General features: G+C 42.0%; 1 protein-coding gene across 2 annotated transcripts in view; it reads left to right on the plus strand.

The window, feature by feature from the left end:
- The window catches only part of Myo81f (unconventional myosin 81F), a 37,781-nt gene extending 19,345 nt beyond the window's left edge, over window positions 1-18,436 (plus strand). Inside the window, exons 4-16 of one of the 2 annotated variants that reach the window (XM_076903967.1) lie at window positions 7,481-7,733; window positions 8,746-9,080; window positions 9,727-10,209; window positions 10,792-11,692; window positions 11,804-12,056; window positions 12,191-12,226; window positions 12,681-13,734; window positions 13,850-14,439; window positions 14,662-14,851; window positions 14,948-16,394; window positions 16,474-16,751; window positions 16,914-17,363; window positions 17,563-18,436. In XM_076903967.1, the coding sequence (XP_076760082.1) occupies window positions 7,481-7,733; window positions 8,746-9,080; window positions 9,727-10,209; window positions 10,792-11,692; window positions 11,804-12,056; window positions 12,191-12,226; window positions 12,681-13,734; window positions 13,850-14,439; window positions 14,662-14,851; window positions 14,948-16,394; window positions 16,474-16,751; window positions 16,914-17,363; window positions 17,563-17,778 (6,486 nt within the window). In that variant the 3' untranslated portion in view covers window positions 17,779-18,436. The remainder of the gene's footprint in view (window positions 1-7,480; window positions 7,734-8,745; window positions 9,081-9,726; window positions 10,210-10,791; window positions 11,693-11,803; window positions 12,057-12,190; window positions 12,227-12,680; window positions 13,735-13,849; window positions 14,440-14,661; window positions 14,852-14,947; window positions 16,395-16,473; window positions 16,752-16,913; window positions 17,364-17,562) is intronic. The other variant, XM_076903975.1, reaches the window with a different exon arrangement.
- The last annotated feature ends 205 nt before the right edge of the window (window positions 18,437-18,641 follow it).

Consider the following 18,641-nt stretch of genomic DNA (forward strand, 5'->3'; position numbering starts at 1 on the left):
AATAACGCGGTGGACTCGACGAAATTGGAAGTAAAGTTACGTAAATTACCACGCGATCGAAATATTCAATCAACCTGTAATCACTTTGCTTCCAATTTTCTTCGATCAATCACATTGTTCCAGCAAAGTGATCCGCGAAATTTTTCGCCTTAACAGAATACTGACGAGAAAGTACTTATATACTTATATATAATATAGTTTGTCGACTGTGTGAGGAATGCTTAATTTTCAACATGTATATGTGCGTCACGATTTTTGAGCGAATGGTATACAAAGTTGGGAAGTTAGCGTCAGCAAGATGGGCCATCCCGTCTCCCCTTAAAACCATCGGCGGCGTTAACGCGCGTATCAGCCCGGCTGAATTATTAGGGTGCAGCAGCCTGCGCGAGGACTTATTTCGGGATCGAGTGCCAGCCACTTCGTACGTAAATACGGGTCGCCGACAGTGAAACGGTCCTCGAACGGCATTCGACCCTTCGAGTGTCGTGTGCCGTCGTAGAAGTAAAAAAAAAGGAAAGAATAGAAAGAAGGAAATGAAAGGGTTGCACGATTAAATCGAATTAAAGCAATGTAAAACGGCGTCACAATAGAATTAGCTCCGAGTCAGCGGTTTAACCTTTTCCACCTGGTCGAACTCGTATCCTCTTTTACCTCTCTCCAATCTCGAAAGTAAAGGACTTTTTTATCGCAAAATATAAACGACAATTTTCTTTCCTACAATTTCCTTTAATCTGTAAATTATTTTATTCTATCGATTCGAATTACCTTAAATAGGGAATAGCTGTCATAGAAGTCTCTTTTTCTCTGTTTGTAGTTGCTTTCTGCAATCACCATTGCATCTCTTTAATGGTTTGCTAGATAATTTCTCTCTGGTTGAATGAAGTTATTTTCTAAAGAGATTCAGCAGCGATTTCTTCCGCGCCTTAAATTTGACAAAGTTCCCACAGGCTGTCTAGGTAATAGGTTCGAGGAAGAACCGCTTTGATGTGTCTCTATTCCGATCGCGTTCCTTTGACTTTATGAACTCGCGCTGTGCATGCCAAACGGGCCGCGTTTTAAAGAGATCTGATCTTTCAGACAGACCTTTTGCAGTAATGTTCCTAATAAAATCAGTACGCTCTATTAATTAATGTCCCAACCCGTCGTAACCCATCAGCATTCAATGAAAAATTTTCAACAACTGATCAACAGGAAGAATTGGGAACGTCTCGTTTTTCCTTTCCTTTATTCAAAACAAATTCCCTTTTCCTGGCATTCGTATAACAACGCGTCAGACGTGATGCTTCTAGAACGCCCTTCTAGGGCGTTGGCGCATATTCTTAAAGAAAATCCCAGGCGAGACTTGTATGCGTACACGATGTTTAAAGGAAGATATTGCGAAGCGAGTGTAAAAATGAAAAAGAAAGTGGAATTGAAAAAAATTAACGGAACCATCGTTCGAATAGGTCGGGGACTCCGAAGGTCAGATCCGGGGTACCAAACGAGGACCCCTGGCTAGCAAGAAGGAAAAGGGTGGCTCGGTGTGGTGTACGCCCGTGTTATTGATCGGGCTGGAGCGCACATCGGATTCGGAGACTCGTCGTGGTTGCCCTGGAGCCTTCGGTGCCTCGTCCTTTCCTCTCGTCGACGGTGCACGCGTACCCATTACCGATTTCTTCTCCAAATTGTACCTTCCGATTATGAACGAAATACGTTCTTTGATATGCGTATGGAAATTATTCTCATTAGTATTGCTTTAACGGCTTCCAATAGTCCGCAGACATCTCTAGACTCACTAGTCGCTGATAATTATATAGGAAGCAAATTAGTATATACTGAACAAATATTATTTAACGTTTATTGTGTAGGTCATTTTATCTAACAGCGGAGAGTGATTATCTGCCGGCATATTTGTGTTCATTATTACTAAATATTACTCTTTTCGTAATTCTTCCATAATGCGATATTTGTATTAAGAATACATTATATGTTGCAATAAATTAGTATTTCAACGCTACGACATTCTATCAATCGTTAAAAGGAAATAGTATAATTGTAGAACAATTTTCACGACGACAACCGTAGCTTATTGTGTTCTAATAAGCGGAATCCATGCCTGCTAATACGTTCCTCTTGGTCGTTACCCTAACTCGGAGAGGAAACTTGGAAATACAGTTAACAGGTCTCAGCGGTCTCAGCATGTAAGATAATTTTGTGGTAATTGAATATCGGTCCTTCTCGTGAACAGTGTCGTGTTCTGATTAACCATCGACGGATCTCGATAGACTTCTCGTACCCCTAAGACCAGCGCAATTTGCGCTGCCACTTAGCCAGAGACATATGTCCAAGCAATTTCTTGCAGAACAGGAATATATTTTTTTTGCAACATTTGGGCACACAACTAGTCTGATTAAGTTTGATACGGCTAGTTGTCTCTGCTCAAACTTGCTTTGCAATGTGATATTGTCCAACAAATGGATTTTGATTCACATATCTATACATCAGTTAACAAAAGCTTCAAAAACTGTGTCAACGAATACCAAATGAATTCAGCTCGAACAATAAACAGAATCATTACGTTACAACTTCTGTCATGTTCCTTGGGTTGAGAAATTCCCTCCCATGTGGCTTATTAAGAGGACCTAACTCTACATTATGACCTATTTCGGTCACTCCAACACGACCTACTTGGCCCATGGGTCAAAAGATCGCAAGATATCCCAAAATGCATCGTTCTTCTTTCAGGGATAGGATTCGTCGGTTAACTGCACATATATATGTACGCAATAATTGTCAATATTATAGTGAAATCTGTTTCGTGTTTCCGTAAACGAAACAAGATCGATGAGCGAAAGGCGCATCGATTCAATTTGTTCGCTTAGTACTTTCGCGAGAACAGAAGGCATCGGGGTAAAAAAGTACATCGAAGGAGGAACGATGTTTAACGTCACGCGAACCAGAATTTCTCGGGTTATGGAACGCTCTTCGTTTATCAGCCGCGTGACTGCACGACAAAAGGAACTGGAGCATCTCGATATTTCCCTCTCTCGTAGTTGCATGTTCCGTATCACTCATCTTTCCGCGTCTATCCCCTGGCACTATCTCGCTTGCTCTCGTCGCGATACACGGACGATCGATCCGAGTGTTTCGAGGTAATCAACCACGCTAGTCAAAGACGATCATCCAGGTAACTGGACCAGCCAGTGTGTCGTCATTAACGATCAGTCAGGCTGACCCGCTGCAGGCTGGCCGGGATCGCTCCATTTCGTGCCTGGAGCACACTCCATTTTACGCCGTTTTACCAGCTGCGGTTTTGTTCGCTCGAGGAAACCGAGCCGCTCCCTTATTCTACGACCGTCTCGTTCTCCGTGCCGAAGAATAGTCTGTGATCACGTGACCGATGACTCGTTAGCTTTTCATGCAAATAGGAAGCTGGCCAAGTTCTCACGTGTGCTCTTCCGTCTGTTGAAATACCAATATTATTCCCACCAGCTACGCGTTCCTCTTCCAATGATTCAAGCATCGATGCACGTTTGGTTTCTGTATATGTATTTATTTTTAAGTATAGTTGAACTAATGCAATTTGGTTGATAGCATAAATTAATCAAAGTTCTGTATCGGTTCGTGTTTAGCCGAAAACATCATTGATCTCTTATTTCTTGTGTAGAAATTGACTGAAACACAATCTTCTTATTACGCTCTCCTTGGTCGACGGTATATCTCCATCTGACTCCCCATAAAAATCCTCCACGAGTTATTTACGGCGTTTCCAATACGAGCCAATCACCGTGCATCAACAAACTTAGGGGAAACCTCTGGACCTTTCATATTATCCCAGCCATCGATACAAGAATTACCAAGCGCCTTTAATCTTAGAAGCTATTACGCGAAACAGGATTTCCCAGACAAGTGCGAAATACTTTCTTACTTCATCATTTCAGAGCCCATGAAATTTCTCCTCCCTAAAGCTCCTAAAGGTAACCGCACTCGTTGAACTTAGTACAGAACCTTAATCAGCGATAGAACGACACAGTAAAGGAACGAACCATGGTAAACGGGTCTGCTTTTACCCTATCCGCACCGTAACCTCGTTTTTCATACTTCTTGGCGCGCGCATGGCCGGCCAATGACACCGACGAAGAAGAGGGGTCGCGCAAGCACGACCCTGGTGCCGGTGTCCTGATGCGAACCGTGGCCTCTAGTCGACGAACCGTGCACTGATTTCGCAGCCGCAGCTGCAGGAGCAAACGGGGACACACGAGTTCTTCGCTCCTCGGACCCTCTTCGAATCAAAACACGCGCGATGCGCACATCCGCGCCTTTCTTCCGGACTTTTCTCACCGACTATTGTGCGGAAGCGTGGAGGAGTTGGGTCTTGTTTTAGAGGGGAAAAGAATTCTTTTAATGACTGCGGAACAATATTTAATAATGTGATCGATATAGGAATAGTAGATAGAGAATTTTCAAAGCTAATAGTTTCTACTTGTTCATAATAAGACCGTGTAGAAGGTTACGAGTGCTGGCCATGTTTCATAAAGTCCGATGTCTGATGATAGGTATGACTTCGTACAGTACAAACTCGTAATAAAAGCATAAAAATAGTACGGGAGGCATTTTCGAATGGAAACTTATATTTAGACGTTCATGTGTGGAACTACGTCGATGTGACGTGTCTTGTATATGAGAATAAGTTGTGTACGTATATACAGCTGTATATTCGACGTTACGTTTTATACGTTTGGAAGTTGATGGATGGCGGTCATGTTTCAAAAAAATTTCATTTTCGGTGGCAGGTGTGCCTTGCAACCGAGCAATCTCGTAATAAAAGTTAGATAACCCGGTAAGAGCTGTCCAAACATCGGTTCAATAGCAGCTCGCTGAAAAATTGAGGTTTCCTAAAAAGCAAAATAATCAGGGATAAGAAAGTGTGGCGAGGATCGAGGATCCGTGTGTTCACGCGTGCCGGATGTAGTAGGTCCCTCGAAGGGTACAGATAAGATACGTCCATGGACGCTCCTGTGTGACAGCCACCTGGAATTCGTTGCACTCTGCTATTTTTACCGGAGGCCATTTATTTTCTCAAGCATTTAAGGCCTCGGTTTAAGTTTATCTCCTGCGTAAACGTGGGCCAAAGATAATGCGAACGGTCCTCACCTTCTGGTTGCACTCGTACGCGATATATTAGGAGGAAAGGAAAAGTCCTCGCTTTAGGTAGCATAGAAATGGGTATTCGATTTCAGAGTGGCCCTGACGGCACGAAAATTTATAGCACGTGCTAAATCTGCATGAAGTTATTCGATATTATTTATGCCATTCTATAAAGGTCTCTCGACGATCGTTTTTGTCGCAGAAATAACAGATGGTATATCTTTGGGCGCTACGTGTATAGCTCCAATAGAAAAGAAATAGTCTATAGATACACTATTAATTTCAATATTTCATTTTTAGAGCTACCAAGTAAAAATGAATATTCTAAAAGACATATTTCGTTCCAATGCGTCATAGTGGTCCAATTTCCACCGCGGTTAATCTTTACATCTTCTTACATTTTAAGCGGTATAACTTTTTTCCTCATTCTCGTTTCTGCTCTTGGATGTTGAATGCATCATTCAAGCAACCTATACCGTTGTACCCGAAATCTCGACACGTCCTCCCTTTCCCGGCAAAAAGACAAAGCAAATTGCCAAGAATTCCAGCCATACTCCCACTCCAGGTGGAACCGTTGAAACGCTGCTAACTCGGCCTTTCGTTAAGGTATGTACAGACGGAAGATACACACGTATGTGTACCACCGTCGTAGGGCACCGCAGCAAGTGTTCTCCGCGGTCTCATGGAAATGGATCAAGCGTTTCGATGAATTTTCACGAGTCGCGAAGGGTTAGTGGATTAACGCTCCCTGTGCTCGGCAGCTGCGCAGAGGAGCTGTGTCTGACATAAAACTGGGTTGCACTACTTCGCTTGGAACTGGCTGCAGCTGCGAGACCGCTAAGACCAAGGTACCAACCTGCATAATGCATCGGTTGGGTCGAGAGCTGTCTAACGGGGAAAGTTTCGCTTGTTAAAAAATTATGAATCTTCCGGTCTACCGGAGCCGTATACTGTTTTGATAAACGAATATCTTTTTTTTCTTGTTAACTGAGTTCCCGCTGAGTAGAGGCAAAATTAATTCAAGTACGTCGGGTACCTCAGTCTCGCTTCCATTATGCCGAGTAGAGAATGTTTCTCTTTTCTGCGCGCTTTTAATATAGATGAAGAATGTTTTCTGCGAGGTGAGGCAAATCTTCGTTTACGGGAATAACTCGTATTGTGGTATAACGAAACTGTAGGTTAAATTAATCAAATGAAATAAGTGGTTAGTTTAATGAAAAGGACATTGCATCATGAGTATTACTGAAATGGAACCATCTTAGTGTATAGTCACGAAAGTATGTGCAAATAATGAAGGATATGATAGAAGCATTGAATGAAAGTAGATTTCGCAAGTATTCGAGGTGTGATTTTATGGTCACCATAAATGTACACCGTTAAATTGCAACCCATTTGGAATTGAACTACCGATGTAGATGCCTTTGAAAACCGTGATACGATCTCCCAAGGGAATTGGTAAATGAAAGGGGTCGAATGGATCTCCGCTGTGGAATGTCCTATCGAATGACGTTTGCAATTAATCGGGTTACTAGGGTCGTCGTGCCCGCCTACCGCCCTTAATTCAAACCTTCTATTGGATCATCGGAATCTGTTTGTCGTGCCTGGCGCGCTCGTAACGGTAATTAAATCTAATGGCCCGTGGCGTGTGTTTTTCGCCACGAGAAAAACAGGATACCTGCACTCGAATATTTTATCGTGCTTGAAATAATCGAAATCTGTTAAATACTTGATTGTTATCCTCGCTTAGATTCTACAAGTGTTTAAACGCGGCCCCAATAATAGGAAGCTATATCTAGGAAAATAATAATCTATAAGATACAGGGTTGATTTAAACATTCCATTTCCTTTGCCACAATTTATACTTTTGCAAATGACAGAAATAGTAAAGGTAAATTATTAAGACGATCCCATCGAATAATTCTTCTAAAACTTCTATTATCATATGTTCCGATTTGTGCATCCCTTCGTACGACACGAACATTTCAAGCATGAGTGGTAGTCTTACTAACAGATCTATCAAAGTTTCTCTAGATGAGAAATGTTTTTATTTTCGCACCTCTATCCTGCCTCTGAAATAACATTGGGTATTTGGAAACAGCATCAAACTTTTTTAAAGCTCCACTGAAAACGTAATCAAAGTTATATGTACATCACAGAGAGAAAATTCTTTTTATAGGTGAAAGCTTTATCTTTTTTTCAACAGGAAGTTGTTCTTTTTTTTACTGAAAAATATTTCTTTTCATGATGAGTTTTATCGAAATACAATTACTCCGTATCAATGCTCGCAGTCTTTTGGTTTTAATTGAAAGTAACTGTTTTCATTGTCGGGGAATTCGTTTCACTTCGTTTCCAGGAGTACGTGAATCGATACCATGGACAAAAGATGGGCTCGTTGGAGCCGCACGTGTTCGCGCTGGCGGAAGCGGCGTACAGATCTCTTCAGGACACAGAGAGCAATCAGTCCTGCGTGATATCAGGTGAAAGCGGGGCGGGGAAAACGGAAACCACGAAATTCATCTTGCAATACCTTTGCTCGGTGACCAGCAACGTCGACACGTGGGTGGAACAGCAAATTCTCGAGGCGAACACCATCCTCGAAGCTTTCGGTAATTACCTTCTCCCGTTACCAAGCAATTTTAGCCTGTTAATTATATTTTCGCACAGTTTGCCGCTTGCACCCTGTTTCCCTCCTAAATTCTAATCTGTCGCGCCAAGAAACCTTTCTTCCTCGTAAACTCGACTAAAATTGTCGCGTCAAGCAATTCAATTTCAAATATCAGCATATTTTTCGAATTACTGTTAGATTTTAAAAATTTAAACAAAGTGATTGTAAACGAAAGTGGACTGAAAGAAATTTCATTATTCATTGCGGACCGTCGAGCATTAATTAATCGCACAAAATGTCTCAACGATGATAACGAAACCGTACAGGTGGTAATTCTTTGTCTAAAAATAAGTCGTAAACGTGGAACTAGGAGTTGCGTTTTGAGTTTTAATTAAAAGTATAAATTCGTCGTGAACCCGTTTTATAAACACCTTTTATGAAAGTCGTCTAAGAAGTGGATGGCTTTTCTTCGGGGTCTTTCCTTTGTTCTGGGATTGAGGGGTAGAGGGAGGGCTTGGAAATAGACGAACGTAAACGGGAAGACTTTTATGAAACAGGTCGATGAACGTTATTCCTAATGGCATTTAAAAATAAAGGGGATTCATTACTCGGAGTCAAGAGGTCGAGAACGAGTCAGGTGTTAAATACAGGAACGCGCGAGGGGTAAAAACTGGGTCGCGCGAGGCAAAAGATTTTAAGGGGGTATCATAAAAATTGTACCGTTTGCTTTTGTGCCCTGACACAAATTACGGGCTCCGAATTAATTGTGAAAATATTTTCAAGTGCCATTTAATTCTCCCGATATTTAAATATTGCATTTTATTCATTACTGGTATTAACTGCAGATTTGCAAAAAAATACGTACTTCTTTATTATACATATATTTTCAATCTGAATTGCGAATATATTTTCTGTTCGTTTTGTTTTCCATTGTTTGAAATGAATAATTTTATTATCAGAGATATGCAATTATTGTTATCTCACACGAAAAAAAATTATTGCTGAACAAACAGGAAATGCGAAGACAGTGAGGAACGACAACAGCTCCCGGTTCGGCAAGTTCATGCAGGTGTGCTTCGACAGCAAGTGGATGATAAAGGGGTGCATCATTCAAGATTACTTGCTCGAGCAGAGCCGTATAACTTTCCAGAGCGGCGGCGAGAGGAATTACCACGTGTTCTATCAGCTGGTCGAGGCCGGGACCAGGGACAAGGAGTTCGCAGAACAATATAAACTGATGCCAGCCAGCCATTACAAGTATCTGAATCAGTCTGGCTGCGTGAAGATCGATGGAATCTCGGACTGCAAGAAGCTAGACGCCCTTAGGCTTGCGTTTAACGTTCTACAGGTAATTAGAGGGTGCACACCGTGTGATACCGTGTCAAAGGGTGCAGCATATTGGTGTTAATAGCCTGCGCAAACAGCTCGAAATAGACGAGGTGTTCGAAAATTCTTCGTTTATTTGTTAAGCTTGATTTTTAACATTTTAAACAAATACAAATGAAAACTAAAATTATATGTATACGAGATACGGAATAGCTGTAGCATAATTAATGCATTCTTTAAAAAGGAGAAATCCTCTTATAATAGCACTAAAATAATTCTTAGATAAATAAAATATTGGATCGTTTCTAATCATTAGTTTACGTAGCGACTTATGTTAATCTTAGCGTACTGCTTAGATAAATATTAGTTGAAGTTGTTCTAATATATTTATTCCTTTGGATAATGTTAAAAAATAGCAATTATAATAAGCAGTTTCTGAGAAAATTGCTTCAAGGACATTGTAAGTCTAATTGTTTTGAACAGTGCACAAGGATTACATAATTCAAGCAGAGAGAAAGTTTGTTTGAAGCCATGAAAATATCCACCTACTATTTTCATCCCGTCAACCAGCCACCACCTTTTCCCTCCCTCAATAATTTGCTTCAGTAACGAGGACTTATTTTATCCTTGCCCGTCACCGACTAAGCCGCTGACTTTCGTTTTTGTAGGTCGCGCCGGAAATGTGCGAGGGTATTTTCAGAGTCCTGTCAGCCATTCTCTGGTTGGGGAATTTAAGCTTCGAGGACGTGGACGGCGAGCGTTGCGAGCTAACTAAAGAGGACCTTGACATCGTCGGCACTGTGGCACCTCTTCTCGGGCTGCAGGTCGAGGATCTGACCAAGGTGGTGCTGATACGACAGATAAATGTCCGCGGGAACATCACCGAGATACCGTTGAAAGTGCAGGAGGCGCGTGAGAACAGGCACGCGATGGCGAAGGCGTTGTACTCGAGGGCGTTCGCCTGGCTGATCAATCACATAAACAACTGCACAAACCCCGGACAGGACAGTTCGAGGTTCCTCGGCGTGCTGGATATATTCGGGTTCGAGAACTTCGCCATGAACAGCTTCGAGCAGCTCTGTATCAATTACACGAACGAGAAGCTGCACAAGTTTTTCAATCACTACGTGTTCGCGTTGGAGCAGGAGCTCGTAAGTCGTTTCTAAGCATTCTGGGTTATCTATGTATGTACTTGATCAGCTATGTGCGACGTGATTGACGACTCGATCGTGTTAGGGTGGAGTAACGTGTGCTTGTTATGTAACCGATAGGGTGAAATCGAATTGACCTCGATAGGGGCAGTTTAATTGGATGTTCTCTTATATTTTTTATGCAGTGTTTTCGTTCTCGTTAAACAAATTATTTAACTTCAAGTTTCTCATTTTAACGTATTCATTTTTTCCCTGTTGAATATACTTCAAGCTAATCATGTGTAGTCAGTATAGAAATATTGATACGATGCAGATTCCTTAAAGCATACATATGCTTCAAGTCAGTGGTAGAAATTGTTTAGATTGAACAAAAACAGTGAGAAATAATCAGAGTTCCATATGCGATAGGGCAAGCTTATATGTATCACTCGGTACACTTGGTATATCAGTGCTACATTGTTACATTAGCTTACACGTTGCTGGGGGTTAATAATAAAAATAAACACGTTGCGAAGTTGATTAGGTGACACTTGTCCTTCCATACCGGCTATCGTAACACGTGGAATACGTTTTGAATTACAGTACCGACAGGAAGAGATCCAATACTCCCATATCACCTTCACGGACAACACCATGTGCCTGGAATTAATCGAGAAACCTCCACGATGTGTTCTTAAGTTACTCACCGAACAGTGCCATATGCCGAAAGGCTCCGACCTAGCCTACCTGACCAATTTGCACGCCGAATTCGAGAACCATCCCTGCTACGTGAAAGGTGACGATCGACGAAAATGGGAAAAGGAGTTTGGGGTCAAACATTATGCCGGCTGCGTCACCTACACCGTCGAGGGATTCGTAGATAAAAACCGGGACGTACAGCAGGACGTGTTCTTCGACTTTATGTCTAGAAGTACGAACGAATTCGTGCAGGAGATCACTGTCTATCAGGATCTCCTGGGTTGCACGGTAGCTCGCGCGAGTGGAAACGCGACCACTATGTCACGTGGCACCTCCAAGGGCAAACCAACGCTATGCGATTCGTTTCGACATCAGTTGCAGGCTCTGGTCGACGTACTCCAAGCCACTACCCCTTGGTACGCTAGGTGCATCAAGCCCAATATGCAGAAAATCGCAAATCACTATGACGAGAAGTTGGTTCTGGATCAGCTCAAATATTTGGGCATGTTGGATATCATTAGAATAAGGAAGGAGGGCTTTCCTATACACATGCCCTTCCATGATTTTATTGCAAGATATCGTTGCTTGGACAAAGGACGCTTGCCGCGTTCTGAAGATGAAAAGGAAGCTGTTAGGTCCTTGATTGGTAGCCAGGGGATACCGCAAACAGAATGGCAAATTGGTAAGACCAAAGTTTTTTTGAGGAGTTACGTACACGAACCACTGGAAGACTGTAGGAATCAGATGGTTACCAGTAATGCTGTAATGATACAAAAAATATGGAGGGCCTACATTGTTCGACGAGGTAAGCTGTAAATGATTATTTACTGGAATCGCTACTGATTTTCTTCATTTTTCTTTTTCTTCAATTGTCTTCATTTTTATTTTTCTACTAGAAATATTCGAATTTTTACAGAATATAAACGCATACGGGAAGCTGCGTTGAAGGTACAACATGCGTATAAGGGTTGGAAGCTAAGGATAATGTTCATCAGAAAACGAAGAGCCGCCATCGTGATACAGAGTCATCTGCGTGGCGTGTTCGCGAGGGAGGTTGCGACAGCCCTGAGAGAAATGAGGCGTGTAGACGAAGAGATGAGAAAGAGGGAAAGGCTGGAAGAAGAGAGACGACTGATGGAGGACAAAAAAGCTCTAGAAGAAAGTCAAAGGTATGATTGGATAGTCGGTTTAGCATTTTTTCGGTACTACACGTCTATTTCAGTATATGAACTACCGTGATAGTAGCATAGGACAGTCGTTCGTTTGTGCGTTAATAGTGTTTCCGTTTGTGTGTCCTTTGTAGCGCACAGTACAATGGTATTATCGGGATGGAACCCGGGTAAGTTCGTCGGTAGTTCAAATGACGAGTTAAAAACCCTTTGCAGCATGATAAAGTCACAAAACATAATCGCTTTTAACTTACTTAGACGCAGCGTTCAATAGTCTACCACATGCACATACCAGCACCTGACTAATTTGTGCGCTTAATGACTAAAACATTTCAATTAACTCGTCGTGTGCACACATACAGTGTATCTTATATTGCGTTGGTCATCGTTGATATTTTTGAAAAAACCTTTGAAATATTTTCTGCAGCTACAGCTGTAGTTATATTTTAACTGAATATTTGCATTAACTTCTTTAAATCAAGAAGTATTTTGAAAGCCAAAAGTTAAAAGTCTTTTCGTTTAAAGTGTCTTCTGAGTAAACTGACGGTTACATAAAAGTGTGCAAACGGAGGGTTAAACAAAATGGCATAACGTCATCCTTACAGTCGCTGTTCTACTTTACAGAAAAGTGCAAGAGGAAATTGCCACGTTGTCGCAGATGGCGGAGCAGATGAACTCGAAAATGGCAGCCTCGGATTTGCAATCAGTGGACCTAGATAATCTCTTCTCGTTTCTGTCCGATGTTCAATCAACGAAAGGTAACCAGATCATCGAAGATATCGGTGAACAAATGGACGAGTTGGTAGAAGAGCTTGACGTGGAATTGGAAACCGTGATCCAGCAAGAAATGGAAATGAACTCGAAGGTGGAGTCCAAAGCAAACACACCAAACGGACAGGAAGTTCCGCCGTCGCCTCTGCAGCAACCATCGCAACAACAGCAACAGAGAATACCGTGCGCGACTACTGGTAAACTTGGCCAACCGAGTCTTCCAGAGCCCACTGAACCTCCACCACCGCCGCCTTCTCCTGCAACGGCGTTAACGATAAATGGGGACTCGTCTACTGACAATGGAGAACCAATTTACGAATCTGTATTACCACGTGACGAGAGCAGTCCGAGTAGCCCAATTTTAGTAAACGGAAATTCTGGATCATTGGCTAACGGCGAATCCTGCGGCTCGCCTCCTCCAGTGCCTAACAACAAGGTCATAAAAGAACCCGTTGCTGGTAGCCCTCCTTCTAGACCAGAATCGAGAAACTCGAATAGTCATCATTTGCATCACAACCATCATCCATCAGTGCCCCAACAGCAACAAAATGGTCACGATCTACCGCAGCCACAGTCGCAACAAACTCAACAGCAGCCTGTGGAGAGGGAGCAAAGGCGCAAGTGCAGAGTGGAACGTAAACTTCAAGAGTTAGAGGACAAGAAGGAACCTGACAATGAAGTTACCTATCATGATATCGTAGAATTCGCGCAGAATTATTTTAACAGCCATGAAAGATCTCCGGAAGGTACGATAATGGCTACGCTTACCAGAAAGTCGCGCGGAAAGAGCGTGGAGTATATTCCTAAGTACGAGATGGTCACTTATTACAAGGGTTCCACTATACCAAATTCGCATATTCATATGTATGATCCTGACAACGTGAATGTGGCTTGCTCAGTCTTTAGAGTAAGTACTTACTATAATAATTTTGATTCTCCATTAATCTATGTTTATTTCTTATCTATGTTTATTTCTACCTTTGATAATTAACATTAAAATTAACGCTTTCCTCTGTTCTTAGGATCTCTGTAAGTATATAAGGGGAGAGATGAAGCTGGACCAGGAAATTATAACTATTCAGAGTATAATTGGTTATGGCATCGAGCGCGAAGAATTGAGAGATGAAATTTTCGTTCAATCTATGAGACAAGCAACCAACAATCCTAATCCAGAATGGGCTGAGCGAGTTTGGTTATTGCTTTGCCTAGCAATCGTTGCGTTTCAACCTAGTAAACTGCTGTACAAGTACTTCATGTCTTTCTTAAGAAAGAATTTGGCTCTCGAAGGAAAACTTCGACAGTACGTTCAGTGGTGTGTGGACAATTGCAAAAACATGAAGGTTTCCTGTAGACAACATCCTCCATCGACGGTTGAGATCGCCGCTATGAGGCGATTGGGCACCATAGTTTGTCGGTTCTTCTTTCTGGATGGAAGAACTAAAGCGATAGATGTGCATCCTACTGATACTGCCGCAGATGCTGTTGCCAAATTGGGCGAAAAACTAGGTCTCCGATCTTTGGAAGGTTGGGCAATTTACCAAAGTAGACCGGATGGCGAGGAACACGTGCGGGCGCATGACTATTTATATGACGTTATAGCCGCTTGGGAAATGTAAGTTTTAATTAATAATCGTGCGATTATCAATTGTTAAGAAGCTAAACGGAATTCAACATATCCATTATTCACTGCAAAAGTAACAACTCATAAAAAAATTGCAGATTATCACCCATCTTTGGAAACTTATTTGTTACTCAGACAAAGTGATGACATGCCACTTAAAATATCGATGATTATTTACTATACATTGATCGTTTATTGTACTTCATTTTTAAGGAAACAATGCAAGTTGAACACAGCGCAATCAACCTTCTCGACGCTTCGTCGTGGAAACAATACCACTTTGGGAAGCGGTGACAATCGATTTGTCTTCAAACGAAGGTTATTCCGTAATACTCGAGAAATATCCCAAGATCCCGTCGAGGTGAACATGTTGTACGCCCAAGCTGTCTACAATGTCGTGAAGGTAAACTACTAAAACAAAAAGATTGAATCGCTCTCATACTTTATCCTAACGATACGAAACTCATTTTCCCTTCGTTTCTCGTTTTCAATTCTCCAGTGCGATGATTTTCCGGTATCGGAAAAAGTCGCGCTTCAGTTGGCAGGCTTACAAGCACAAGTCGCCCTGGGCGATCCGAAGGATAACGATCGTCTGGATTACTACAGCGAGGTGGACAGTTTCTTGCCTTATCGGATTAGTCGCGCTCGAGGTGACGACGTTTGGGTACCGATAATTGCACAAGCACACAGACAATACGGTGCTGGTCGCAAGGAATTAGCGGCCAAAGTGTTATACCTATCCTGCGTGATGCAGTACCCGCTCTACGGCACGACCATGTTCAACGTTACCTATCGAGGCTACTGGTCTTATGGCAATCAGTTGATCTTGGGCATTAATTGCGACGGATTAATGCTAATCAAACCAGACGACAAGTTCGTCTTATCGGAATATCGTTATCAGGATGTAGAGAGCATCATGCTAGACCCCAGTGACTCCTTCATAACGTTATCCCTATTGCGTCACAACCCCGACAGTTCGCACAAGTGTTTTGTCTTCGAAACGCCGCAGAAGAACGAGATAGGGAGTTTAATCGTTAGCTACTGCCCGGCATTGGCTGGCTGGATCACGGAAAATGAAGTTCCAACTAAGAAACTCAAGTGTATCACTAACGAAGATCGTATCAGATTCTACCATAACCTAGTCAATTGTCGACGGACGCTAGTGGATGCGGAGATACTGAGGAAACCGCAAGACTCCGGTGGTGGTTTCCTTAGGAATACGCTCAGAAGGTTGTCCAAGCACAGAATAGAGAAGCTCAGACAAGAGCACGGTAGCGCAACCGATCACGGTGAGACCTACAAAGGATTTCCTTACGCCTACTGGGCATTCAGCAGACAACCTATACCTCAGAGTCTCTCAAAGTTACCGGACCCGGATGAACAGATGGCTCTTAGCGTGTTCCAATTGATCTTGACGTATGCTGGCCTGGGACAAAATGGGGACACGGTTCGTAGGGTTGAGGACGAGCACGTAAACCTGATACAGACCGTAATGGAACGTTGCATAAGAAAAGAGAATCTGTTAGGCGAACTTTATCTTCAATTAATCAAACAGACTACGGATCACCCCGATCCAAACAGTCGAGTCAATCTTAGGCATTGGGCGTTGCTTTCTTTGGCTTGTTCGGTCATTTTACCGCCGCAGAAAGTGATTCGGAAGTATCTGATCGCGCATTTGAAACGATGCTCCAGTGACTACGTCACTGAGGAGGGGAAGTATGCACGGTTCGCTGAAAAGTGCCTTTACAAGACGCAGGGCACAAGAAGGAGGCAATGGCCACCAAGCAGGGAGGAGATAATGTGCACGATTAATCGCAGGCCTATTTACGCGAGATTCCACTTCATGGATGGCCAATACCATGCCGTTGAGTTTCATCCGTCAGCAACGGCCAGGGATGTTATGGAGATTATTAAGACTAAGATTGGCTTGGAAGAAACTGCCATGGGTAAATTGGAGTTAAATTAACCTAGTTATGTCCAACTTCTTCGTCTGTATATGCTCACTGCTGATGCTGATTTTTATAGGATATGCTATCTATGAAGTCCTGGGGCCGACCGAACGTGCGCTGATACCGGAAGAGAAGATCGCGGATGTAATGTCGAAATGGGAACGTTACAGAACCGCGAACGCACAGCAGAATCAGACGCAAAGGAAGCACGCGCATCACTTCTTTCTATTTAAGAAACATTTGTTCCTTGATCAGTATATGGACCTTGATGACCCAGTGGAGAAAGAATTACTATACCATCAGGTGCTGCATGACCTGCGTGCCGATCGATTCCCTATCACCGAGAAGGAAGCTGTAAGTAAACTTTTTTTTCATAGAAAAAAAAATAGCTTCACTCTTAAGCCATCCTGAGTCGTGTTAAGTTTCTATAAACAATACCTATTACTCTTTCCGAGCAAGCTGTATAACTACATATTGTTAGGCCAATTACATATTAAATGTATGATATTTTTTTAGATGATGTTATCAGCGTTACAAGCTCAATTAGAACTCGGTGATTGCGAAAACGACGTGTCGGACCATGATTACCGCACTATATCAAGCCACTGCCTACCACCAAGACTGGTTCCGTCTTTATGTATAGAAGGTGTTCTTCAACACCATCAGTCATTGCGAGGAATGACGTCGCCTGAAACAAAGAAAGCTTTTCTAAATTTAATTCAATCGTGGCCGTTACACAGAGCTACGATATTCGACGTTATGCAATCTTTCACTTCGAACTGGCCACGCGTGCTGTGGTTGGCAGTCGATCAGCAAGGTCTTCACCTTCTGGAGCACCGCTCCAGGAACACTCTCTGTACCTACGAATATAGCAGTATTCTCAGTTATAGTCCAGCTGTTAGTTGTTTGATGATTATCACTGGTACTGATAAGAAGCAGAGCAAAGTTATCCTTACGACATCTCAGGTAATTTTGTTTGATCGGCTTTGTCTAATTCCATGATTTTTCAGTAAGTTGTGGTACCACGCATTTACCTTAACGAAATTAGAATCATGTTAGAATCAAGTATAGAATCATGGTCGTAATTAGAAGTTACAACTAATATCTCGAAATTACATTTTAATCAACATATAGTATGTCTTATTATAAATATTTTTAATTATAGGCACATCAAATAGCGAACTTGATTCGCGAGTACATGGACGTTCTTCAGTCGCCACCGGAAATACCAAAGAGAGAATCGGCGTTAGCTCAGCAAATAGCGCAGCAACCTATTCAACAACCATCAACGACTCTCCAAACTACTGCCGGTGGTCGCAAATCTCGACCTGCTTCGGTATTACACAGAGGTGCTCCAGTGATACAATCGCAAGCTAGTTAAAAAGTTAGGTAACTTATTAGGAGCGATGCTTTCGCTCAACCTGATACGCTAATAATTACCTTAAGTAATATTTAAACTTTTCTTTTTGTATATTTATGCGACACAAAAACTTAATTTAATATTAACTGTATAACTATACTATTTCTAATTCACTATAGTCCGCATAATCTTATATTACTTATTCGTTAATTGCTTTCATAGTTGTAGGTGTTTCGAATTAATCTTTTCTTTATAGCTATATAGTACGGATTAGTAGAATGCATTTCAGTATCAGGTTGCAGCGAGGAAATATTTCTATAGTTATTAAAGCTTTATCGGCAAGGCCTATTTGGCGACGAATAACGTCTCGTCGTAATGGGACGGCACTAGCCTAGAGATACTTTTTTCTTCCAGTATTTATTCGATTAGCTTACAAGCTCGAGAGGCATCAAAAATGAAAAGCAAAAAATTGCTGTCGCTACGGAGAGAGAGTGGGTTAGTGAATGGATCGACAAACAACTGCCATTTTACCGTTTTAAATGATAGGAGAAGCTGTCGGATACTTCTATTTCGATTTTGTCCACCATTGTCGTTGCCTTTTTTACACGAGCGATTATCAGCGTTTTTATACAGTTTTTTGCAGGATATATATGACACAATAACTGGAACTCGACGATTATTGAATAGCAGACATGGTGTCAGTTTTGGCATATCATTTTTCGTATCGTTCGGCGAATGTGATTATATAAATTTCCGAGGCGATTTTATTTGAACGATTACGAAATCGACCAATCTATCAATTCTACATTACAAATTTCGTTCCCCTTATTGATTACATTTTATTAAACAATATAATAATATAATAGCAGGGATGCCGACTTTCT

Source organism: Xylocopa sonorina, chromosome 1 (assembly GCF_050948175.1).
Source record: "Xylocopa sonorina isolate GNS202 chromosome 1, iyXylSono1_principal, whole genome shotgun sequence".
Classification (NCBI taxonomy): Eukaryota; Metazoa; Arthropoda; class Insecta; order Hymenoptera; family Apidae; genus Xylocopa; species Xylocopa sonorina.